This window comes from Uloborus diversus, unplaced genomic scaffold (assembly GCF_026930045.1).
Source record: "Uloborus diversus isolate 005 unplaced genomic scaffold, Udiv.v.3.1 scaffold_1250, whole genome shotgun sequence".
Lineage (NCBI taxonomy): Eukaryota > Metazoa > Arthropoda > Arachnida > Araneae > Uloboridae > Uloborus > Uloborus diversus.
The window spans coordinates 23805-51633 of record NW_026557933.1 but is presented as its reverse complement, the minus strand read 5'-3'; the positions used below and the strand labels follow the sequence as shown (position 1 = coordinate 51633).

At 35.6% G+C, this 27829-nt stretch overlaps 1 protein-coding gene across 1 annotated transcript; it reads left to right on the top strand.

Moving 5' to 3' along the window:
• Positions 1–669: 669 nt before the first annotated feature.
• LOC129232539 (uncharacterized) lies at positions 670–27365 on the top strand (the record flags this gene model as incomplete). Its single annotated transcript, XM_054866675.1, is given in 8 exon segments — positions 670–768; positions 1346–1429; positions 3342–3349; positions 7732–7947; positions 9707–9863; positions 22977–23517; positions 23519–23883; positions 26882–27365. Coding segments are annotated over 8 exon segments (1954 nt in total), but the record flags the coding sequence as incomplete, so codon positions are not given.
• Positions 27366–27829: the final 464 nt, after the last annotated feature.

The following is a 27829-nucleotide window of genomic DNA, read 5'->3' as shown; positions in this document are numbered from 1 at the left end:
CCCCGCTAAATACTAGAAAAACACCCCAGAATTATATTCTCCACATAGAAGAGGAAAACACTCAACTTTTAAGTTTAAATGATGCACAAAATTATTTGATTTTTCACGAAAAATGGACCCTGTAAAAAAACCAGGACAGACCCCTGGATGCTTAGATAAGATGTGATTTTGTTTTATGCTTTGCTTAAACATAAGGTTTCCATTATCATGTACGTTTTTAATGTCAAATAATATGTTGAACAATTACTTTTCTGAACTAAATTAGTCATGGTGTATAAGAAAAACTCCAAATTTTTATTTAATTCTAAACTGTTATTTTGGAGTGAAAGTAAATAGAGTGAAAATCTGTTACACACACAGAAAGAGGGATTGTTGAAGTTAAATTTGGAGCAGTACATTCTAAAAATTCTAACTTAATTAATAAAAGTAAAATCAACTGATTTTAACGATTTCGTTTAAGAAATCACTTAATTCAAATCAATTGATTTTAATTAATGATTTTTTTTAAATGATTTAAATCACGATTTAAATCAAGCTGATTTAAATCAACAAACCTGGTTTGTGCCGACTGAAAATATCGGAAATGTACGAAAATGTCATGATATTTTTGAACGTCCATGTTTGGTATTTGTTTGGAAACGTCCTTAATCTTTTCTTTTTGACTTTCAGGTCCCTCAGATCCCATCTGCAAAGTCCCTTCGAGCCGTTTGGAGGGCTACGAGTCCCAGATCAGGGACCTCCAGGAGCAAGTGGCCTCCAGGGACCAGCGTAAGTGGATCTCACTCTCGTTTTTCTTCCTTTTCTTTCGGATTACCGTATTACCCCGCATTATCCAGCATGCTGCAAAATTCGGGGAGCAGAAGATTTTTTTTTTTTTGAGAATGAAAATTATTTCTTTATAAGATTTTCTAGTTATTTTGGAGCATTTTTTTTTTGGTCGATTCACAGAAATTTAAATTTGTATGATACTTTACGAGTCATTCGGATAAATAATCTCTAAAAATATTTAAACAACATTTTTCTTACTGTTTTAAAGTAATGTTAAACAATGAAAGTGAGTTTAAAGTATTCCAATTAGTTGAAAATGAATGTGGGACAAGAAATGACAAAAAAAAAAGAGATTTTCATTATTACCCTCTATAATTTGACCACCTGTCTAAGTTGACCACCAAAGTGCTGCACTGCAAGTGGTCAACTTACACAGGTTTTACTGTATCATGATATTTTCGAATCATGCACGTGGGCCTATTCCTGTGCTTTAACTGATAGAACTTGACCTGAACGTGTGAAAAGTATTCTGTACGATCTCGGAGAGGTCTTATAACGTTTTCTTTTTTCTCGACAGAGATTGAAAGGCTGCTGCAGGCCAATGTGGAGTTGAGGGAACGTCTGGACAATGCTGAGAGGGCGAGGCAGTCCCCCGTTCCCGGTAAGTTGAGTCGACTCTTCCGTTTTCAGTAACTAATACAATAGAAGACCATTATAACGCACACCTTGGGACCAGAGCTTTTGCCTTATACAGGTTTTTGCGTTATATAGATCATTTCACAAATTTTGAAACTAATATTCAGAATATATCTATATATTAGCACTTTAGTATGAGTTTTATCTGCAATGAGAATTAAAGCACTAACATTATAATTAGTCATTCACAAATAAATGTTTCACAATTAAAAGAAAGTGAATTATCCTGCACTTCAGCTAGCTTCATGGTTTGCATAACAGCTGCATTTTTCAGAGCCATCTGGTATTTTCTGTTTACTATGAATACTAATTTTCAATTTAAAAGCTTTGAAATAAGATGGAAAGATGAAAAACTTTCAAAATTTAATTTGCCTATCAATTTTTATGTTTGCAAAGCCAAAAAGAGGGATTTTTTAAACTTCAAAACCTATTGTTTACTTGTGAAAAATAGTGAGGTTTATAGAGAATTGCGTTATACAGGTCGGCGTTATAACGGTCTTCTACTGTATCTGTCTCTGGTTTTCGTTTTGATTCTGTTGAAAGAACAATCCCGAAAACATATGCTCAATATAAAGCTGTTAGTTTCGTCTATACTTCATAACTCTTGCAGTCATTTCTTTCCTGCAAAAAAAAAGTAAGAATGAAATAGCGAAGAAAATAAAAACAGCTGAGCAAAAGTTGAGGGGATAAGGATCTGATATTTTAATCATAAAATGAAACATTTCTACTTCGTAACGTGCCACCGTTTTGAAGAAGAAGCGATTGAATGGGTTCTATTGTCGTCTCGAAGATTGAATTGGAAACGTTTGATCACCCACTACAAAAATCAAGCTAACAAATTACATTTAAGTTATCCTCAAAATCGTCCTAAAATTTTAACAAAACGGTAACCTTAAATTTTTGAAATCACCCCCCCCCCCCCCACCCCATTGAACCTACGGTTCTGGGCACGAACAAATTCTTGAAATGCTTGGATGTCAATAAAAGCGCCTATCTCAACGAAATCGGTCAGGAATAGAGCTTCTAATAGGCATAAATGTTGGAAAATAAATTTTGTAAGCAATGAAAGAATAAATATCAAAAATTTACTTTCAAAAAAAAAATCAATGAATTGAAAAACCAACTGGAATTGTTCACATTTTATTCATACAGTATTTAAACCCAGTGGTGGATGGATACTATTGTGAATGGTTTGGGGGGGGGGGGTCATAACTTTCCCTTTGTATCCACCACTGCATGATTATTTACAACTCGTAAGACTATAATTACTACTTTAGCCAGCTTATAGTCATCTCTGAACCCCTAGAAGTTTTGATTACTTTTCAAAAAACATCAGTCAAAACCCTCAAAAAAGTTACAACAAGGAAACTTCTGGAGAAAATGTAGAGGATTTACGTGTTTGGGGGTGGGGGCCTTTGTCTGTCACAGAACTGTGTAAAACATGAATCACGTATTTTTGAATCCCTATGGCAGTGGGGGGCCACATTGGTAATGAGAAAATGTAAACGCCACAGTTATTGAAACTTATTATCAAGCCCATCGTATGAAGTCTAAAAGCGCACCAAGAAGTTTATTATTGAGTTTTTCCTACTAGAACTAAAAACAAGATCAGTGTTTTATCTAAGGGTTGGATTTTGGACTACCCGAAACTGATTTAGGACGGGACAGGTGTTTTTTACTGTCCAAAAGTGTCTGAAACTCTTAAACAGGTCAAAAGTGTGCTAAAGCTAAAGGGGTGTTATCTTAATAAATTCATACTCATTGCTATGTTTGTAATGCTCAAATATCGATATTAATGAGGTTTAATTAATGAGTATTTGATATTTCTCCAAAATATTCTTTGAAGATATTTACGTAGAACCTTCTTCATGTAACAGTTAGTAGAGTAATGCAAGGAAATTCACAACAGTACCAAGACAACTCGTTTCAGTTCCATTTATAACTCCCCTCATATTAAAATGATTGTAGCGGGCTTAGCAAAATGAAAAAACATCAAGGGAAAAAAATTAAACCAATAGGTGCTATCATTACTAGATGTTTATTTAATTAAAGTCAAGTTTGTATCTGTTCTTCATAAACCAATATTTAAGTACTTGTATCCAAATTTGTGATATTGTGACAGACCCTGATTTTCGTTTTGTAAAGTTGAACAAGCCAGCGGACCACATTGGTCAGTATTTCTGACCGGATGAGGCCCACTGGCCATCATCGGTTGGGCACAACTGATCTAGTTCAACTGTTTTAAGTCTAAAGTGAATACAAGGTTGTAAACAAGATGAGAAAATGTGTTCAATGAAACCTGAGAACAAAGGACAATTAAAGAACGAAAATGACTATGTTTCGTAGGGAACTTCTCTTCACTTTTTCGGGCTTAGAACTGAGAATTACAAATGTCGTCCCAGGAAAGAAAAAATAAAAGTTTAACATATGATTTTTCTTTTAATTATTTTAACAGAATTATGCATAAAAATTATTGACTGCAATACATAAACTGTAAAGAGCGTATTTAAACTGCAAAGATTTTGGAAAACAGGAGGGGAGGGGCAATGTTTTTTATCAATTAGATACTAGTTTGAAAACTAATTCTCAAAAAATTTATTTACTCTGTTTTCATTTCAATTTTAAACTTTTGACATAAATACGCTAACATAGGAACGATGGAAATAGACTGGTCGGCTGGAACTGCGTTGGATTTTATTTAAAAATAAATTTGAACTTTGACATCTTGAATTCAAATTATGTTTTTCGCAATCACGAGTGTGTGTATGTAGGTGTTTGTGTGAGGGGGGGTATGTGTGTTTGTGTGTGAGGGGGTATGTGTATCTGTGTGTAGGCATAATATGTGTTTGTGTCTGTGTGCAGGCATGAATGTGTGGGTAGTTGTGTGTATGTATATGTGTTTGTGTGTGTATGTGTTTGTGTATGACAGGGTTCGTACGGGTGATGGAAATCCTGATTTTGCCACGCCCCCTCAAAAAGTGTAATTCAGTTGCATCCGAGTCCGTTTTGACTACTTGTAAAAAGTTCATTATGAAATTTATCGGAATGTCTCTTGATATGTTGAAGGTTTAAAAATGAAGACTTTAGTCAGGAAATAGAACATGGAAAAAGGGGAATTCTAATAGTCTAAAACAGTAGTACCCAACATGTAGCTCGCAAAACTGATCCTTTTAGCCAGCTGAAATATCTGGTTTGGAAAAATGAATTAATTGCAAAAAGTTGCTTTATTTTAATGAATGAATGTGCTGTCCAGTTACATGAGTGATCAGATGCACTATTGACATCAAAGGGCTATGTTTATGAAGTATATTTATTATTTTAAACTTATTCAATTTTTATCCCATTCATTACTATTCTGCCCTATTTAATAAATAATTATTAGACATTTAAACATCGGTGTATCGCATTCATTATATTTTTATTTTACTTGACTTTATGTGATGAAGACAAATAAGAATAATTTATTACTTTCAGTAGTATGCACTGATATTTTCTCAGTCACGAGTAAGGTCTCCTATGAGGTAATGGCACTCATGTAAAAGTTTTTCTAATGCCCATTTCCGAAAAAATTGGCAAATTTGACATAAAATAGTATTATTCTCTTCGTATAACAAGGTCATGAAAATTTTTATGAAGTCATGAAAAAGTCTTGGAAAAGTCATGGAATTTTTTTATCCAAATTGAGTATGAACCCTGGTATGAATGTGTTTGTGCATATGTGTAGGTGTGTGCGTGTGTGTGGTTGTGTATGCATGCGCATGTGTGTAGAATATGGAGACGGCTTTCGCTATAGGAGCAGCATCGTGAGGTTAAAAGCAATAAGCAATCGTAATTGCTCAAAAAAAAAAAAAAAAAAAAATTACAGGATAGCATTTTTTCTGAGAGCGCAATTAAATTTTAAAAAGCTGCCTAGAAACTATCGTATCCAGCGTTAATCCACTGTAATAAACGTTCCCCACCAAAGGATAAAGATAAACCCAAATTCGTTTTTTAACGAACCAACCAACATTATTTCAGCGGAGAAAACCAATTAAAAAAGATACATTCAAAGCTGTTCCATCCGACCATTCATTTTTTTTTTTACTTTTTTTTCCTTTTTAAAAAAAGAAATAATCTTTACTAATAATAATAAAGCTGAATGTCCCTCTGTTTGTCAGGATCTCTGTGACGTGCATAGCGACTAGACCGTTCGGCCGATTTTCATGAAATTTGGCACAAAGTTAGTTTGTAGCGTGGGGTGTGCACCTCGAAGCGATTTTTCAAAAATTCGATGTGGTTCTTTTTCTATTCGAATTTTAAGAACAAAATTTTCATAAGATGGACGAGTAAATTATGAAATTATCATAACGTGGAACCGTAACACAGGCACAAGCCAGTTGGCGAGCTAATTCACCATACATTATTTGTAAAGTTACAGGCGAACTAAAAGACCTTTTAATTTTCTATTACGGGCAAAGCTGTGCGGGTACCACTAGTAATACATAAAATGAAGCTTTTAAATTTTACTTTTTGAAATCATCCACTTAGTGAACGTAAATAACTTGGAATTTTGATGATGGTTTGAAACTACACAACTACTAGCTGCCGAATGCAACTGGTATTCTAGAAATATTTCAACGACCTCGGAAAAGTTCAGCCTGCCCTTGATTGTAGAATATTTGCTTGTGTTCGTCTCGCGCCATTCTCAATGCATTGACCATGAGTGCGTTTCACAACCTTCAGTAGTACACACATTTCAGCTATACACAAAGGAAAATGACATAAAAGTGTTGCAAAATTATGAAAACCAATAATGGTGAAAAGCTTTACCTCTTTTTTTGCATTGCTCTGATAGAATAACTTCTTTTCTTTTTGAAGTTGAAACAAACATGAATATGTTTTGAGCATATTACTTAAGCATTATAGTTACTCAAAGTATTTTTCTTCACTAAAAATTTAAATAAAATATTTTCTTTTGCGAAACAAGCAAATGAAGTTAGTTATCAATCATCATGATTTTGGTAAAGGAGATGCTGAAATGTGGGAATCTGCGTTGATTCTCTGAAAGACCTTGAGACATTTATACCGCTTTCAGCAAATATACTCGTGCTCTCCATATTTCTTTAGATAAATATTTCCGTTAGATTAATTATTTCCGTTAATTTATTGCATGTCATAATATAATGATTTAGAATATGATTCATTTAACTCGAATTAACTTTAATCCTCAGAAATTTGATAAAACGTTTTTTACTTCCTTTTACAAAAAAGGAAGCATTGGCGAAAAAAAATTTCAGTCAAAAATCGACCTTAATTTCCAATTTGCTCACACTCGAATGAATGTTGAGTTTTTTTTTTTTTCGACTTGACCACACGTGGATAAGTGCCTAAGAGCGTATAGACACGCGAAATATCCATTTCAGCGATTCCCGAGTTAATTACAACGTGTTTTCTCGTGACGTCTGTATGTACGTACGTATGTATGTGTGAATGTGCGTATGTCTGTGGCATAACATAAGAACGGTGTGTCCTAGAAAGTTGAAATTTGGTACGTAGACTCCTTGTGGGATCTAGTTTTGCGCCTCTCTTTTTGGTTGCATTCGGATGTTTCAAAGGGGGTCTTTTACACCTTTTTGGGGGGAAATCTTTGTTTATTTCAATGCAAACTCAAGCGGTGTTATAATTTGACAAACACTTGGCGATATATCGCCAAGCTTCTGGTCGTCAAGTTTTGTCGCCAACCTGGCGACAAATTTAGCGTTTTTTTTTAAAAATCTGGTTTCAATTTTTCCGCTATTGGCCATATATAGAGAGTTAAACATTAAACCATTATATGACATTAAAATTGCCATTATTAGGAAAAATTAATTTAAGGGAAACGTTTTTTTTTTTCTCTCTCTTCGGTTCGCAACAAACATGGGGTGAAAATTTGTTAAGTGTTTATTTGCTTACTCCAAATACAAGGTACTATAATCATTAAATTAACGTAAAAGGAAGTCATGTGATGCGCACATCAGCTCGTTTTCACCAACCTTTGAGCAAGCAGTTTTTGACGTCAGAATAATTTTTTTTTGTAAAATATACAATTAGACATTAAACACTTTTCAAAGTATTCAATACTCTGTTTTTGCTTAAAATGTTCTTGAAGTATTATCTTCATCCGGTAATATATTTCACTATACTATTACTGTGTTTGGTAGACCATTGCAAATATTCATTTCCCCTCATAAATTATATCTTGCATGCGTTTAATTTGACGTACTTTGTTATATTTCAATTGTGTTTCAGAAAGGAGACATTATAGACATAATTGCCAAACATAAGACAGGCATCTGGGTTGGCATGGCCCAGGGAAAAGTTGGACATTTCAAGTTCATCAATGCGCAGGAGATCGAGGAAGAGAGAAAAGCCAAGCACAGACGTAGGAAGATTCAAAACGACTGGATCAACAACTCCAAGAAACCAGAAACTTTAGATGAACTTTTAAAGCAGCTTGGTCTTGAAGTAATTTTGTCTTGTTGTTTAAAACGTGTAAAATTTTATATTTTTCTCCACCCGATTTTTTTCCACCAGTTTTTATTTTGGCGGTAGCCAATATAACCAAGCTTAGCCCCCCCCCCCCTCCTTCACAACATTTTTGGAGCAATGATCTGGCACGATCATCAGACTTGGTTGGGCGACTTGGTTCTGTCGCCCATTTATCTTTCTTCAAGATTCCTTATAAAATTTTATTCATTTACTTATTTATTTTTAAATGTAGACAAGGGAAGAATTTATAAAAACTAATATAAATTTTACTCAGAAGTTCTTTATGTGCAACTTATTATTTTGAAGAAAAATGGATACTAAAAGTTACAAGCCTTAAACACTAATTGTAAAACGTCCGATTGCGTCAGAGGAAGAACGGAAATAGGGGATATAGGTGAAAGTCCCCGGGAAATTTTTAGAAATTAAAGGTGTAAAAGCACTTTTTTTGGTCAACGTTTCGGGGGTATTGCGAAAAGGGGGCTGCCTATAAGAAATTTTCAAAATTGAAGTAAAATATTGCAATTTTTTGGTACAGATAGGGAATAGGGGAGGTTATTGTTCCCTTCGGAACATTTCTTAACTTGAAGTTTTGAGCTATCTTTGACGTTCAGGGATAGGAACTACTCAGGAAAACTGAAATTAAAGTTTTAAATACGCCTTAAGCTATCTTTGATGACACTAAGGGAATTGGGAAGACTAGAGTCGTCTTTCCCGAAGTATTTAGACACTGAAGCACAATTCAGAACGTATTTGATAGTGATGGAGAAAAGGGGAAAAAAAAGAGGCTCCCTCCTGATTTTTAATAACGGAAATAAATTTTTGGTTATCTATGATTTCGAGGATTCACCCCTGGAGGGTATTGGAAATTTAAAAACGCAGTTTCGGTTTATCTTTGGAAACGTTAAGTAGTAAGGGACGGTTAGGGACAGTGGAGGCGATTCGGGGGGTCGGGGGGGGGGCAACCGCCCCTCCACTTTTTACGGTTCATTTCTTTATTTTGTTTTCCAATTAAGGAACCAAAACTAGAAATTATAAAGAAAGCAGAAGTGTCAAAATTTTCAGATCATAATTATTTGTTTATACTTTGTACACAATCTGTTTGTTTTTTCAGAGAAAGTTATTGTGTACATAATTCATCAAAATCTTAAGAGTTAAGCTGTTAGATTTACATCAATTGGTTTTCAGTAGTCCTTTTTTTTTGCCCCCCCCCCTTCCCTTTTCAGTCCCAATCGTCGCCTCTGGTTAGGGATCTCCCTCTGAAATGTTTCAAAATTGAAATCTTAATGGCGTTATTTCAGGCAGTAAAGATAGGGAGAGGGTGGCTGTTCAGGTATTCCCCTCTAGAAATGTTTCGAAATTGATGTACTAAAACATTCATTCTGAGAATCGCCTGTTTCACTGAATTTCATGATCTGCTCAAACACGGTCATTAAAACCGTCACAGTTGCTTGGTGTTTTTTTTTTTAATTTCTTTACTTTATGAGTAAGAGGTTTTTTTTTTTTTTTTAAATGGAATTTACAAAACTTTTCAAGGTATGTAAATCTAATAAATGTTTTATGAATTTCTTCATAAATCACTAATCTTTTCCTATATTTTGATTATTAGCTATTTACTCAGACTTATTTCAAAGTACTTTACTGATTTGCAATATAAATACAGTTTAATACAGTTTGCAATATTTATACAGTATTTTCTCTTAAATGCATTTTAATCTGGGGTTTTGTTTTCTTTTAGGAATACACCAATGTTTTGATCCTCAATGGCTATGACGAACTAGATACTTTTAAGGAAATTGAAAAAGTGGATTTAGATAACCTAGGCATAACAAATCCAGATCATTCTTCTAAGCTATTAAGAGCTGTAGAAATGTTACAAGACGTAGATGTTGAAGGTAAGCTTTAAAATCTTTGTATTGGTCTTGGACAGAATAGCAGTAAATTAAAAAAAAATCTAATTCTCGAACCTTTAACTTTGCCATTAATGTACAAAATGTTAATAACAAATGGCTTGGTCCAAGAAATAAAGAAGTCTTTAAAAAATAAATAAATACATCAAGACTCAAATTTTAAAAGTTCAAATTCATTTTATGTTTTAAAAAACATTTGAAAAAGAAACGAAACTTAACACATATTACTTTAGAATATCAACGAATTTTTAAAAAAGAAATTACACACCAGGAGCATATATATATATATATATATATATATATATATATTGTCGCCTCAGAGCAACAGTAAGATGTCTTAGTATTATTTCCTGGGATTAGATGCTGTTACTCTGAGTAGATGATCTATATGTTCAGAAAGTATGATACATCCTCAAAGTTTTAATATATCTTAATATAAGTCACATCAGTTTCAAAAAGTTGAAAAGTGAAAACAATAATTTAACTTGAATTAAAGATTGAAGTTCATGTATTGTATCTCAACTTGTTTAAAATGCACACAACACCTAAAAATTAACAATGGTTAATAGAGCAGTAACATGAAATTCAAGGAAAGGATTCAAAGCATTCACAAAATTAACCAGAAATGTTGTGAAAACTGGTCGAAGTATTTTCTAAAAAATTGTTTTGACCAGTTTAAAAAAACAAAAATCCACGCGAATTTTGGTTCCATATGAATTTTGGTGCATCACAGAATAAAATTTGAAATGACTTGACCATTAACAGAATCACTCGTTTAAAAAGTTAGTTATTGAGAGCCCTGGACATTTTTTTAATGGATGCCCAAAATTTGATGATCCGGGCCAGGTTTGAGGGAACTCATCTTGGTGTTTGGGGGACTTACCAAAAGAAAAAGTGATTTGAAACTGCGTTATTTTTACGGTGAAAAGGCAAATACAGTTTGGGGGACGACCGCTCTCGTCCCCCCCCCCAAATACATCATTGAGAACAACGTATTGTTCTAGTTTAAAGTGCATTATAGACAAATTTGTGACATGTTTTTGCAAAAAATGTATCAAAGAGAACATTTTCGTTAGTGGTTTAAATAAATAATGTTTCAAAAACTTTTCTACTATGTAGTCTTTCAAAATATAGCACACATGCGATTAAAACGCAAAAAAACTTCAAAATAAATATTATTTTTCAGCGCATACTCTTTTAAATTTATATTTATAGATGTTTCATAGTTTACACTTTCGGAAGAATGACATGGCCATTTCGAAAATGAAATGGGTTATCAGAATTCTTTTCTAAACTTCTATGTCCAAGCATTGGCCTCTAGTGTTGCCGAATGGCAGTTATTGCCTCATGAAAATAGATACGACAGACATCTGAATTTATAAAAAGCATTTTTTCCCCTTCCAGGCATGTTCAAAATCATTTCAAAGAGGAAGAAAAGAAATGTAAAATGTATTTTTTTTTTGTTAGCCATACATTTTTACCCGTACATATATACTCTAACTTTTCCTCCATGTTACCTTAATGTTAATTTAAAAGTATATTACTAATGTTTGGGTATCGGGTTTCGACGAATAGCTTAAAATAGACCCTTGATGCCTTTTCGATTTATTTTTTGGACGAGTATCTTTTCCCTGTAGTCTCGATTTTTATTTTTACTTCCTTTTACAAAAAAGGAAGTAGTGTATTCGCGAAAAGGTTTTCACTCAAAAATCGACCTTAATTTCCATTTTCTCACCCCCGAATGAATATTGAGTTTTTTTTTTTTTTTCGACTCGACCACACGTGGAATAGTGCCTAAGAACGTATAAACACGCGAAATATCCATTTCAGCGATTCCCGAGTTAATTACAATGAATTTTCTCGTGACGTCTGTATGTACGTATGTATATGCGTATGTCTGTATGTATTTCGCATAACTCAAAAACGGTATGTCCTAGAAAGTTGAAATTTGGTACGTAAACTCCTAGTGGGGTATAGTTGTGCACCTTCTCTTTTGGTTGCATTTTGATGTTCCTAAGGGGGTCTTTTGCCCCTTTTTGAGGGGAAATCATTGTTGATTTCGATGTTAACTCAAGTTGTGTTATAATTTGTCGGCAACTTGGCGATATATCACCAGTCTTTTGGTCGCCAAGTTTTGTCGCCACCTTGGCTACAAATTTGGCGATTTTTTTTCTATTTAATTCCGTTTCAATTTGTCCACTGTTGTTGATATTTAGAGAGAAAACTGTTGAATGACATTAAAACTGCCAATAATGGGGAAATGACATTAAATTGGAGTAAAAGGAAGTCATGTGATGCACACATCAGCTCGTTTTATCCGGCACTTCAGAGAACTTGTTTTCAGCCTTCCCTCTCAATTTCTTCTGCAATCTTGCTATGCATTTTTGGAATTCACTTCATCTGGCTATTCGCAACTCCAATAAACTATAGGGGGCGCTGCAGCCACTGTCTAATGGCGGATGGAAAATGTAAAACAAACCCATGCCATTACTTATAACTATTGCTTTGACGCTTAGTGAATGGCTGTAATTTTTCATCGTGCTTGTTGGAAGCTTTCTTTTCTATTCTTCTGAAATTACATTACATCACAAACTGTCTGAAGCCTGTAATTTACCTCCAAAGAAAAAACGTGGAATGGTTGTTTTACCTTTTTCTTTAGTATTGTTAATCACTGCAAGGTAGCGTATTCGAGCTCTGCAGTTGCGAATCAATTTAAAATTCTAAGCATGATCAACTTTACGTTACTTTACACTTTCTATATATGAAAAGATGCGAAACGAAACTTTAAAACGAAACAGCAAATATTCTTTACATTAATCGTAAAATAAACCACATGCAACTAACTTACAGTAAATCATAAAATGTAGAATACTTTAGGCAGCCATTAAAAAACTGATTGGTTATGTTCAAATAGAAAAACCGGCAAACTAAACTGACTAAGCAGTCATGTTCTAATAGAACTACCCGTTAGCCGATCGTACGTGAAAACATTCTATAGACACTCACCACTGACGTCATCAAATCAACCAATCAGTTAATCGCTTAGTCTGTTCGAATATACCCATTGACTTTAGTGAGAAACAAGTTCATACATAGTGACAATTATTGAGTTAATATGAAATCAATTCGCAACTCCAATAAACTATAGGGGGCGCTGTAGCCACTGTCTAATGGCGGATGGAAAAGGTAAAACAAACCCATGCCGTTACTTATAACTATTGCTTTGACGCTTAGTGAATGGCTGTAATTTTTCATCGTGCTTGTTGGAAGCTTTCTTTTCTATTCTTCTGAAATTACATTACATCACAAACTGTCTGAAGCCTGTAATTTACCTCCAAAGAAAAAACGTGGAATGGTTGTTTTACCTTTTTCTTTAGTATTGTTAATCACTGCAAGGTAGCGTATTCGAGCTCTGCAGTTGCGAATCAATTTAAAATTCTAAGCATGATCAACTTTACGTTACTTTACACTTTCTATATATGAAAAGATGCGAAACGAAACTTTAAAACGAAACAGCAAATATTCTTTACATTAATCGTAAAATAAACCACATGCAACTAACTTACAGTAAATCATAAAATGTAGAATACTTTAGGCAGCCATTAAAAAACTGATTGGTTATGTTCAAATAGAAAAACCGGCAAACTAAACTGACTAAGCAGTCATGTTCTAATAGAACTACCCGTTAGCCGATCGTACGTGAAAACATTCTATAGACACTCACCACTGACGTCATCAAATCAACCAATCAGTTAATCGCTTAGTCTGTTCGAATATACCCATTGACTTTAGTGAGAAACAAGTTCATACATAGTGACAATTATTGAGTTAATATGAAATCAATTCGCAACTCCAATAAACTATAGGGGGCGCTGTAGCCACTGTCTAATGGCGGATGGAAAAGGTAAAACAAACCCATGCCGTTACTTATAACTATTGCTTTGACGCTTAGTGAATGGCTGTAATTTTTCATCGTGCTTGTTGGAAGCTTTCTTTTCTATTCTTCTGAAATTACATTACATCACAAACTGTCTGAAGCCTGTAATTTACCTCCAAAGAAAAAACGTGGAATGGTTGTTTTACCTTTTTCTTTAGTATTGTTAATCACTGCAAGGTAGCGTATTCGAGCTCTGCAGTTGCGAATCAATTTAAAATTCTAAGCATGATCAACTTTACGTTACTTTACACTTTCTATATATGAAAAGATGCGAAACGAAACTTTAAAACGAAACAGCAAATATTCTTTACATTAATCGTAAAATAAACCACATGCAACTAACTTACAGTAAATCATAAAATGTAGAATACTTTAGGCAGCCATTAAAAAACTGATTGGTTATGTTCAAATAGAAAAACCGGCAAACTAAACTGACTAAGCAGTCATGTTCTAATAGAACTACCCGTTAGCCGATCGTACGTGAAAACATTCTATAGACACTCACCACTGACGTCATCAAATCAACCAATCAGTTAATCGCTTAGTCTGTTCGAATATACCCATTGACTTTAGTGAGAAACAAGTTCATACATAGTGACAATTATTGAGTTAATATGAAATCAATTCGCAACTCCAATAAACTATAGGGGGCGCTGTAGCCACTGTCTAATGGCGGATGGAAAAGGTAAAACAAACCCATGCCGTTACTTATAACTATTGCTTTGACGCTTAGTGAATGGCTGTAATTTTTCATCGTGCTTGTTGGAAGCTTTCTTTTCTATTCTTCTGAAATTACATTACATCACAAACTGTCTGAAGCCTGTAATTTACCTCCAAAGAAAAAACGTGGAATGGTTGTTTTACCTTTTTCTTTAGTATTGTTAATCACTGCAAGGTAGCGTATTCGAGCTCTGCAGTTGCGAATCAATTTAAAATTCTAAGCATGATCAACTTTACGTTACTTTACACTTTCTATATATGAAAAGATGCGAAACGAAACTTTAAAACGAAACAGCAAATATTCTTTACATTAATCGTAAAATAAACCACATGCAACTAACTTACAGTAAATCATAAAATGTAGAATACTTTAGGCAGCCATTAAAAAACTGATTGGTTATGTTCAAATAGAAAAACCGGCAAACTAAACTGACTAAGCAGTCATGTTCTAATAGAACTACCCGTTAGCCGATCGTACGTGAAAACATTCTATAGACACTCACCACTGACGTCATCAAATCAACCAATCAGTTAATCGCTTAGTCTGTTCGAATATACCCATTGACTTTAGTGAGAAACAAGTTCATACATAGTGACAATTATTGAGTTAATATGAAATCAATTCGCAACTCCAATAAACTATAGGGGGCGCTGTAGCCACTGTCTAATGGCGGATGGAAAAGGTAAAACAAACCCATGCCGTTACTTATAACTATTGCTTTGACGCTTAGTGAATGGCTGTAATTTTTCATCGTGCTTGTTGGAAGCTTTCTTTTCTATTCTTCTGAAATTACATTACATCACAAACTGTCTGAAGCCTGTAATTTACCTCCAAAGAAAAAACGTGGAATGGTTGTTTTACCTTTTTCTTTAGTATTGTTAATCACTGCAAGGTAGCGTATTCGAGCTCTGCAGTTGCGAATCAATTTAAAATTCTAAGCATGATCAACTTTACGTTACTTTACACTTTCTATATATGAAAAGATGCGAAACGAAACTTTAAAACGAAACAGCAAATATTCTTTACATTAATCGTAAAATAAACCACATGCAACTAACTTACAGTAAATCATAAAATGTAGAATACTTTAGGCAGCCATTAAAAAACTGATTGGTTATGTTCAAATAGAAAAACCGGCAAACTAAACTGACTAAGCAGTCATGTTCTAATAGAACTACCCGTTAGCCGATCGTACGTGAAAACATTCTATAGACACTCACCACTGACGTCATCAAATCAACCAATCAGTTAATCGCTTAGTCTGTTCGAATATACCCATTGACTTTAGTGAGAAACAAGTTCATACATAGTGACAATTATTGAGTTAATATGAAATCAATTCGCAACTCCAATAAACTATAGGGGGCGCTGTAGCCACTGTCTAATGGCGGATGAAAAAGGTAAAACAAACAAATGCCGTAACTTATAACTTGCTTTGACGCTTAGTGAATGGCTGTAATTTTTCATCGTGCTTGTTGGAAGCTTTCTTTTCTATTCTTCTGAAATTACATTACATCACAAACTGTCTGAAGCCTGTAATTTACCTCCAAAGAAAAAACGTGGAATGGTTGTTTTACCTTTTTCTTTAGTATTGTTAATCACTGCAAGGTAGCGTATTCGAGCTCTGCAGTTGCGAATCAATTTAAAATTCTAAGCATGATCAACTTTACGTTACTTTACACTTTCTATATATGAAAAGATGCGAAACGAAACTTTAAAACGAAACAGCAAATATTCTTTACATTAATCGTAAAATAAACCACATGCAACTAACTTACAGTAAATCATAAAATGTAGAATACTTTAGGCAGCCATTAAAAAACTGATTGGTTATGTTCAAATAGAAAAACCGGCAAACTAAACTGACTAAGCAGTCATGTTCTAATAGAACTACCCGTTAGCCGATCGTACGTGAAAACATTCTATAGACACTCACCACTGACGTCATCAAATCAACCAATCAGTTAATCGCTTAGTCTGTTCGAATATACCCATTGACTTTAGTGAGAAACAAGTTCATACATAGTGACAATTATTGAGTTAATATGAAATCAATTCGCAACTCCAATAAACTATAGGGGGCGCTGTAGCCACTGTCTAATGGCGGATGGAAAAGGTAAAACAAACCCATGCCGTTACTTATAACTATTGCTTTGACGCTTAGTGAATGGCTGTAATTTTTCATCGTGCTTGTTGGAAGCTTTCTTTTCTATTCTTCTGAAATTACATTACATCACAAACTGTCTGAAGCCTGTAATTTACCTCCAAAGAAAAAACGTGGAATGGTTGTTTTACCTTTTTCTTTAGTATTGTTAATCACTGCAAGGTAGCGTATTCGAGCTCTGCAGTTGCGAATCAATTTAAAATTCTAAGCATGATCAACTTTACGTTACTTTACACTTTCTATATATGAAAAGATGCGAAACGAAACTTTAAAACGAAACAGCAAATATTCTTTACATTAATCGTAAAATAAACCACATGCAACTAACTTACAGTAAATCATAAAATGTAGAATACTTTAGGCAGCCATTAAAAAACTGATTGGTTATGTTCAAATAGAAAAACCGGCAAACTAAACTGACTAAGCAGTCATGTTCTAATAGAACTACCCGTTAGCCGATCGTACGTGAAAACATTCTATAGACACTCACCACTGACGTCATCAAATCAACCAATCAGTTAATCGCTTAGTCTGTTCGAATATACCCATTGACTTTAGTGAGAAACAAGTTCATACATAGTGACAATTATTGAGTTAATATGAAATCAATTCGCAACTCCAATAAACTATAGGGGGCGCTGTAGCCACTGTCTAATGGCGGATGGAAAAGGTAAAACAAACCCATGCCGTTACTTATAACTATTGCTTTGACGCTTAGTGAATGGCTGTAATTTTTCATCGTGCTTGTTGGAAGCTTTCTTTTCTATTCTTCTGAAATTACATTACATCACAAACTGTCTGAAGCCTGTAATTTACCTCCAAAGAAAAAACGTGGAATGGTTGTTTTACCTTTTTCTTTAGTATTGTTAATCACTGCAAGGTAGCGTATTCGAGCTCTGCAGTTGCGAATCAATTTAAAATTCTAAGCATGATCAACTTTACGTTACTTTACACTTTCTATATATGAAAAGATGCGAAACGAAACTTTAAAACGAAACAGCAAATATTCTTTACATTAATCGTAAAATAAACCACATGCAACTAACTTACAGTAAATCATAAAATGTAGAATACTTTAGGCAGCCATTAAAAAACTGATTGGTTATGTTCAAATAGAAAAACCGGCAAACTAAACTGACTAAGCAGTCATGTTCTAATAGAACTACCCGTTAGCCGATCGTACGTGAAAACATTCTATAGACACTCACCACTGACGTCATCAAATCAACCAATCAGTTAATCGCTTAGTCTGTTCGAATATACCCATTGACTTTAGTGAGAAACAAGTTCATACATAGTGACAATTATTGAGTTAATATGAAATCAATTCGCAACTCCAATAAACTATAGGGGGCGCTGTAGCCACTGTCTAATGGCGGATGGAAAAGGTAAAACAAACCCATGCCGTTACTTATAACTATTGCTTTGACGCTTAGTGAATGGCTGTAATTTTTCATCGTGCTTGTTGGAAGCTTTCTTTTCTATTCTTCTGAAATTACATTACATCACAAACTGTCTGAAGCCTGTAATTTACCTCCAAAGAAAAAACGTGGAATGGTTGTTTTACCTTTTTCTTTAGTATTGTTAATCACTGCAAGGTAGCGTATTCGAGCTCTGCAGTTGCGAATCAATTTAAAATTCTAAGCATGATCAACTTTACGTTACTTTACACTTTCTATATATGAAAAGATGCGAAACGAAACTTTAAAACGAAACAGCAAATATTCTTTACATTAATCGTAAAATAAACCACATGCAACTAACTTACAGTAAATCATAAAATGTAGAATACTTTAGGCAGCCATTAAAAAACTGATTGGTTATGTTCAAATAGAAAAACCGGCAAACTAAACTGACTAAGCAGTCATGTTCTAATAGAACTACCCGTTAGCCGATCGTACGTGAAAACATTCTATAGACACTCACCACTGACGTCATCAAATCAACCAATCAGTTAATCGCTTAGTCTGTTCGAATATACCCATTGACTTTAGTGAGAAACAAGTTCATACATAGTGACAATTATTGAGTTAATATGAAATCAATTCGCAACTCCAATAAACTATAGGGGGCGCTGTAGCCACTGTCTAATGGCGGATGGAAAAGGTAAAACAAACCCATGCCGTTACTTATAACTATTGCTTTGACGCTTAGTGAATGGCTGTAATTTTTCATCGTGCTTGTTGGAAGCTTTCTTTTCTATTCTTCTGAAATTACATTACATCACAAACTGTCTGAAGCCTGTAATTTACCTCCAAAGAAAAAACGTGGAATGGTTGTTTTACCTTTTTCTTTAGTATTGTTAATCACTGCAAGGTAGCGTATTCGAGCTCTGCAGTTGCGAATCAATTTAAAATTCTAAGCATGATCAACTTTACGTTACTTTACACTTTCTATATATGAAAAGATGCGAAACGAAACTTTAAAACGAAACAGCAAATATTCTTTACATTAATCGTAAAATAAACCACATGCAACTAACTTACAGTAAATCATAAAATGTAGAATACTTTAGGCAGCCATTAAAAAACTGATTGGTTATGTTCAAATAGAAAAACCGGCAAACTAAACTGACTAAGCAGTCATGTTCTAATAGAACTACCCGTTAGCCGATCGTACGTGAAAACATTCTATAGACACTCACCACTGACGTCATCAAATCAACCAATCAGTTAATCGCTTAGTCTGTTCGAATATACCCATTGACTTTAGTGAGAAACAAGTTCATACATAGTGACAATTATTGAGTTAATATGAAATCAATTCGCAACTCCAATAAACTATAGGGGGCGCTGTAGCCACTGTCTAATGGCGGATGGAAAAGGTAAAACAAACCCATGCCGTTACTTATAACTATTGCTTTGACGCTTAGTGAATGGCTGTAATTTTTCATCGTGCTTGTTGGAAGCTTTCTTTTCTATTCTTCTGAAATTACATTACATCACAAACTGTCTGAAGCCTGTAATTTACCTCCAAAGAAAAAACGTGGAATGGTTGTTTTACCTTTTTCTTTAGTATTGTTAATCACTGCAAGGTAGCGTATTCGAGCTCTGCAGTTGCGAATCAATTTAAAATTCTAAGCATGATCAACTTTACGTTACTTTACACTTTCTATATATGAAAAGATGCGAAACGAAACTTTAAAACGAAACAGCAAATATTCTTTACATTAATCGTAAAATAAACCACATGCAACTAACTTACAGTAAATCATAAAATGTAGAATACTTTAGGCAGCCATTAAAAAACTGATTGGTTATGTTCAAATAGAAAAACCGGCAAACTAAACTGACTAAGCAGTCATGTTCTAATAGAACTACCCGTTAGCCGATCGTACGTGAAAACATTCTATAGACACTCACCACTGACGTCATCAAATCAACCAATCAGTTAATCGCTTAGTCTGTTCGAATATACCCATTGACTTTAGTGAGAAACAAGTTCATACATAGTGACAATTATTGAGTTAATATGAAATCAATTCGCAACTCCAATAAACTATAGGGGGCGCTGTAGCCACTGTCTAATGGCGGATGGAAAAGGTAAAACAAACCCATGCCGTTACTTATAACTATTGCTTTGACGCTTAGTGAATGGCTGTAATTTTTCATCGTGCTTGTTGGAAGCTTTCTTTTCTATTCTTCTGAAATTACATTACATCACAAACTGTCTGAAGCCTGTAATTTACCTCCAAAGAAAAAACGTGGAATGGTTGTTTTACCTTTTTCTTTAGTATTGTTAATCACTGCAAGGTAGCGTATTCGAGCTCTGCAGTTGCGAATCAATTTAAAATTCTAAGCATGATCAACTTTACGTTACTTTACACTTTCTATATATGAAAAGATGCGAAACGAAACTTTAAAACGAAACAGCAAATATTCTTTACATTAATCGTAAAATAAACCACATGCAACTAACTTACAGTAAATCATAAAATGTAGAATACTTTAGGCAGCCATTAAAAAACTGATTGGTTATGTTCAAATAGAAAAACCGGCAAACTAAACTGACTAAGCAGTCATGTTCTAATAGAACTACCCGTTAGCCGATCGTACGTGAAAACATTCTATAGACACTCACCACTGACGTCATCAAATCAACCAATCAGTTAATCGCTTAGTCTGTTCGAATATACCCATTGACTTTAGTGAGAAACAAGTTCATACATAGTGACAATTATTGAGTTAATATGAAATCAATTCGCAACTCCAATAAACTATAGGGGGCGCTGTAGCCACTGTCTAATGGCGGATGGAAAAGGTAAAACAAACCCATGCCGTTACTTATAACTATTGCTTTGACGCTTAGTGAATGGCTGTAATTTTTCATCGTGCTTGTTGGAAGCTTTCTTTTCTATTCTTCTGAAATTACATTACATCACAAACTGTCTGAAGCCTGTAATTTACCTCCAAAGAAAAAACGTGGAATGGTTGTTTTACCTTTTTCTTTAGTATTGTTAATCACTGCAAGGTAGCGTATTCGAGCTCTGCAGTTGCGAATCAATTTAAAATTCTAAGCATGATCAACTTTACGTTACTTTACACTTTCTATATATGAAAAGATGCGAAACGAAACTTTAAAACGAAACAGCAAATATTCTTTACATTAATCGTAAAATAAACCACATGCAACTAACTTACAGTAAATCATAAAATGTAGAATACTTTAGGCAGCCATTAAAAAACTGATTGGTTATGTTCAAATAGAAAAACCGGCAAACTAAACTGACTAAGCAGTCATGTTCTAATAGAACTACCCGTTAGCCGATCGTACGTGAAAACATTCTATAGACACTCACCACTGACGTCATCAAATCAACCAATCAGTTAATCGCTTAGTCTGTTCGAATATACCCATTGACTTTAGTGAGAAACAAGTTCATACATAGTGACAATTATTGAGTTAATATGAAATCAATTCGCAACTCCAATAAACTATAGGGGGCGCTGTAGCCACTGTCTAATGGCGGATGAAAAAGGTAAAACAAACAAATGCCGTAACTTATAACTTGCTTTGACGCTTAGTGAATGGCTGTAATTTTTCATCGTGCTTGTTGGAAGCTTTCTTTTCTATTCTTCTGAAATTACATTACATCACAAACTGTCTGAAGCCTGTAATTTACCTCCAAAGAAAAAACGTGGAATAGTTGTTTTACCTTTTTCTTTAGTATTGTTAATCACTGCAAGGTAGCGTATTCGAACTCTGGAGTTGAAAATATACTTTATAAAAAAATGAGTTCGGGAGAATAGAGCGGCAGAGCGATTTCTAACTGTGTGCCCCATAGTGAGCATGGGTACTTCAAAGTACTCTTCCAGGCCTTCAAACACTCGATCAGTCAGATTCCCAGAATACGTTTTAACGTTTCATAAACGTTTTAAAATGGTTTCATAACGTCGACAACCATTTTACATCGTTTATAACCATTTTATAACGTAAACAAAATGTGCTACCTGGGTGGTGTCGTGATGATTCCTGCATGAACCACATGTATTTTCAAAATGTGGGTCACTTTGAACAATAGGGTTTTATTAAAAATTAGACACACTATCATTTGGCAAGTTTTTGATTGGTGTAATATTTGGATGAGTTGTCTACAGCTTCTTCTGGAACATAAATGACCTTTGAGCTTCGAGCCGCATTCGGAAAGCGATTGTCCTAATTGTATACCTTGAAGATCTATATATGCCCAGAAACGTAATATCTAGACCTGAGGCCTGACTCCTGAGGTAGGTGACCTTAAATTCTGCCGCTAAGGGCAGAAAACTTAAAGATGGCAATATGTGGGGGTATGCTTGATGATTTAAAATATATATACTATGTTATTAAGACGAGGGGGTGGTCTTTGTCAATATCGCCTGGGGCGGCAAAACTACTAGATCCGACTCTGCTAGACCTTGTCACCAAACAATGAACAACAACATTACTTATGTTTTAAAAAAATCCCAGCGTGTCCTGGATTCAATATCTAAATTTTAATTAAATCTCGCTTTTGACTCAAAATTTATCACGACCCCCCCCCCCCCCCCCATATAGTTCAATTATTGTCGCCTATATATTCAATTGAACTCGACGAAGATTTGTGAGATCTTTTTCTCACACCTGAAAAATAACAATGAAATTCTTGACTTGCAGCAGGCCAATTTTTCAGAGTCTGATATACATATTTTCTTTACTTCTTCAAAGGGGAAGAATAAGAGGCATAAGCGTGAAACAGTGATCTTTAATGAAATTAATAATCTTCCCATAGAGGAATTACATTGTTTGTTTCCATTGCAGATGAAATTGAAGACGATGAGATGCAGGTAAAGCAATCTCCTCGGGATTCAGGCTGTTATGCAAGTCACGAAAACTTGATCCATCGGGATTCTTCTCAAAGAGCTTTAAGTAATGGACAATTTATGGTAGACCTTGAGGATCAGGACACTAGTCATTCTGAGAGTGGTATTCATTCCAGGGAAGGACAGGATTCGACAGTCATGATGAATAACCTCGACTTCAGCGCGGAGTCATCGACGAAGTCAACAGCAACAACAATGGACGATATGACAACAGCAGTGGATGTCAAATACTGCACAGATGACACGAATGATGTTAAAGACCTTAGCAATTACAATATTCTTCCAAACCAAGACACTGCACCCGAGGAGCACGAATCTATTGAATTTAACAGCATTCCCTGCGTTGTTGAAACGTTGCGGAAGCAGGATGAAGATTTGACCAGTTCTTTAAATGTTCCCTTCGTTTGGTCGTCAACGGGCACTAAGTCATCTCCAGGATCACCGAGGAAAATTCGTAACAAGCACAGTAGGAATAAATCCCAGTAAAGACTTGTTCTCTGAACTGAATGCCTTCAGCTCAAGTTTCGCCAAATATCGTCACATATCATCGGAATCATGCCAAGACAGAGGCACGTACGTGTATGGTTGGGCATCTTTCTCACGAACTGAAAAGAACACGAGAAGGAATCTTTGTGAATACGACGACGTCGTCAGCGATCCTGCCACCGAAGCTGAGGATTCTCCTGGGAGGCACGTGTACAGGAGGGTGAAGCAAAGGAAAGGCAGCTTGCAGGCGTTAATTCATGATTCTCGCCCACCATCGCCAACCCTCATTATGAAAGTGAACAAGAAGCTTGTTGCTGAGAAGGTTTATCTTCATGAAGAACCTTATACAGATAAGGTACGTATGAGCTTTGGAATATTTATGTTTCGATGAGTGGTTTTTACCATTTAATGCAGTAGAAAGCTTTTTCAAAATCTTTCAATGGATAGCAAAAAATAAATAAATCACATCTATACTTCAAACTGATTCTTTTTTAAAAATCATCTTCCTCTAATAAAAAAAAAAGTGTTTAACTCCTGCTCTAATTTACAAAGTTTCGATGTTTGATACGGAGAACAAACCTCATCTGTGGCAGTCTTTTATGGATTTTTGATTGGTGTCACATTTGAAACAATGCGGTAATTATTTTTCAAATTTCGAAAGAACAAACTTTATGAAATTTTAAAATTTAAAATAAGAATGAAAATGGAATTTAACTTTTGGGATTAATGTTTCGAGGTGTGTCAGGAACCAGGGTGCCTGATACCAAAGTTTCGTTTTTCTGGATATTTTCATCTGCTTATGAAGAGGTTACTAAGACAAGGCCTCTATGGCCGCCATAAAATTCTTTATTCGGTATTTAGAGACATAATAGCAACATTGCAAATTTTAAATACCCGATTTTACGTATGCGATTATACTCGTAGTTTATCAAAGTGCAAAACTTGAAGTTCCATTCCGCAGATTGAAAATTTCCTCCCTCCCAAAAATTTAACTTCCGAGCCTCCCTGCCAACTCACACAAACTTTCTGTCATATTTCTATGGAGTTTATTTGAAAACATGAAGCATGAAATAGACAACAACATCTGATACAGAATTGTAATTTTCATTATATTCTTACTCAGAATATAATGAAAAAGATAATTATACTGTTTGACCACGGATTGTATGGAATTGGCAAACATCCAGTTAAGGCGACTCCACCTGGGAAAAATAAAAATTTTATGCGCGTATTCCGCTCATTTGAATGAGACTCTGCTTAATTTAGAGGCTAACATATGTCGCGGGAGCTTTGGCCGCTAGACAGCGCCCCGCTCTGTGTTGATGTATGCTAAGGCTATCTGAGTGCGTGGCTATTCTGTTGTTCTGTTTTCGCGCTTCCGTGTACTTGTGTGTTGCTGTAACTCCGTAAAGTAATAAAACATCTATGTGCTTACATCATTAGTTTTCAATGAAATACGAAACACCCTCGCCTTCAAACCGCTCGACAACATACATCTGGAAAATCTGACATCCCTGAAAACTAATAGATGCTTCCATTTCCGCCTCTAAACCGGATGTTTGCCTTTCCATACAATCCGTGGTTAGACAGTAATTAATTACAAATACAAATACAAAATACAAAAGTGACGACCAGCAACAGACTCTGGGCCCAGCTAGACTGGTCCTAGTCAATTTACAATCCCCAGTGAAGATCAATGGCCCTCTTAAAACTGTCTACTCCTTTGCTCATTACCACCTCTTCCGGTAAGCTGTTCCGAGGTTCCACTACCCTGCTAAAATAATAATTTTTCCTAATATCCATGTTAGCCTGAGATTTAAATAGCTTAAAACAATGACCCCTTGTCCTGTTTTCAGTGCTAAACTTCAGCCCCGTAACATCTTTCGTTTTAATAAATTTAAACAGCTGAATCATGTCCCCTCGGTCTCTTCTTTGCTCAAGACTGTACATTTTTAGCTTTCGAACCCTGAATTGGGGCCTCCAGTCCTTCGTTGCCCCGGGGCCTCCACACTTCCAAATCCGGCCCTGATAATTATAGATCACTTTAATTATTGATGATTGCTAATTGTACATTTTTAGCCTTCTAAGCCTGGAATCATAATCTAAGTGGGAAAGTCCACTTATTAGCCTCGTAGCCCGCCTTTGAACCCTTTCCAATACATTAATGTCTTTCTTAAGATAAGGAGACCAAAACTGAACAGCATACTCCAAATGGGGTCTTACCAAACTTCTATATAAGGGCAGAAGAACTTCTTTAGATTTATTTGAAATAGATCTATTGATAAACCCAAGCCAACTTCTATGTAACTAGATTAAAATCGGCTGCGTAAATAAGTTGAATGTGTTTTATCACAGAATGCAATTTTTCTAAAAACATGGTTTTGGACATTTCTGCACCAGGACAGTGAAAATCATGGTTTTTACCTTGCCAACCCTGACTACCAGGGTTACAAGTACCATCTCTTGGAGAGGTACTAGGTTCACCTACCATGTGTAGTGGTTATCTCCGAAATTTTAATTTTGCCACTTGCATCCCTTTGCTTCTCACTGTCTCATGTGTATTTATACTTAATTTTTCACATTGAATAAACATATTTGCCAATTCTGTTTTTAACGGGAGACTCCCATTTTTTGCTTCCCTCTCCCGATTTCCCGTGTTTTAAGATTTTCTCCCGTTTTTTCACTCAATCATTAAAAGGTTTCACTTTCTTAATAGATGGCACCCCTTTCTAGTCTACCAATATCAGGGAAAAAGAATTTTTCCAATTAATAACTTCGTTAGTAAATATTAATTTTTTTGGAAGCTTTCCACATCGCATGTTTAATGAAGCACGTGCTTTGTCGAAAACTGCATCAGATTTCAATCTTTTTGCATCTTGAAAATAATTCAATTATTTTGAAAGATTGAAGTTATTTTAAAACGTGCTATCCTATACCTAATTCATATGTATATTATTTTCATTATATATTGGATTTTTTTTTTCGGATTTTAGAAATTAAATTTTGGTAGATACGTTTCTGGAAGAGACTGGGGAATGTACAGAACTTTAAGCAAGTTCACTAGTTATTATTTGGTTTTTCCTTTGCAGTATGTTTTTCTTGCTACTACCAATTAGCTTACATCTGCCAAAAATCCCCATTTCGCTTTAAATTTAGTATTCATGTTATTTAAAAGTAAAATTAACAATTCTGTTGTGAAGATATGTCGCTGGTGAATAACCTATATACCTCTAGTGGAATCTGTTTTTTTTTTTCTTCGAAGGTTGGCTAGTATGTAATAAATATATTTTTTTTTTGACTTTTTTCTTCAATAACAACTTGGTTTTCGATTTTGACAATTTTCTTTCTCTCTCGCAGATTCAGACGGGGTGTCATCGTCCTCCTCGGTGGACCCTCTCCTGGCACTCCGCACCTGGCGCCGGGACTCCAGCACCACCTCCTCCCCCGCCCCATCCTCCCCGGCCTCCAGCAACGTCTCCCGCAGGAAGCGCCGCGTGCAGCGGCCGACGTCCCCCTCTCCGTCGCCACCACCACCACCACCACCGGAGGACGTCGACCAGGACGACACCGGGGCCCCGGACCACATTGCCCGCCCTGTCGCCCGGCGTCCTGTTGCCGGGGGCGTTGGGGACGGGGGCGCCGTGACACTGCGTCCGCGTCAGTGCACGGTACCGCCGCCACTGCCGCAGTTCGCGCCGGTCTCCGACCGGCGAGTGAGGCGGCCGGTAGAGCGATACCAGGCGCCCGCCGACTCGGTGCCACGCCGCCCTCGTCTGCCGCCCCCCAGCAGGCGTCCGCGTCAGCGGGCCGACGTCCGGGGGCTCCGGACCGTCCGGAGCAGGTAAGTGGCTTCCGTACCTGCTCCGCGGGGGATTCCTTCGATCGACCCGGACTCTTTTAGCATTTGGTCCGGACGGGGGGAGCATTTGATCTGGATGGGGGGAGCATTTGATCCAGACAAAAGGAGGGGGGATGCTTTCGGATTGACCTGGATCAAAAAACCGCACACGTACCGACAGCAACATACGGTTACTTTACCGTGCTATTGTAACTAAGGATTATAATTTCTTACTAGAAAAATATGTATTGTAAACGAGGCAAAATGAACGAATTTTGCGTCATCAACGTGTCGGTTGGTCGGAAAATATTCTACAATTAGATTCTATAAACTGAGTTTAAGACCAACTAGATCAGAGGCCATGGTGGGCCAGAAGTACAGGTTAACAAGAGTAAATATCAAAACTATGGGCTGCAAGCTGCTCATTTGATAAGTTCCAAAAATATTACACTGTATTATCAAATTAT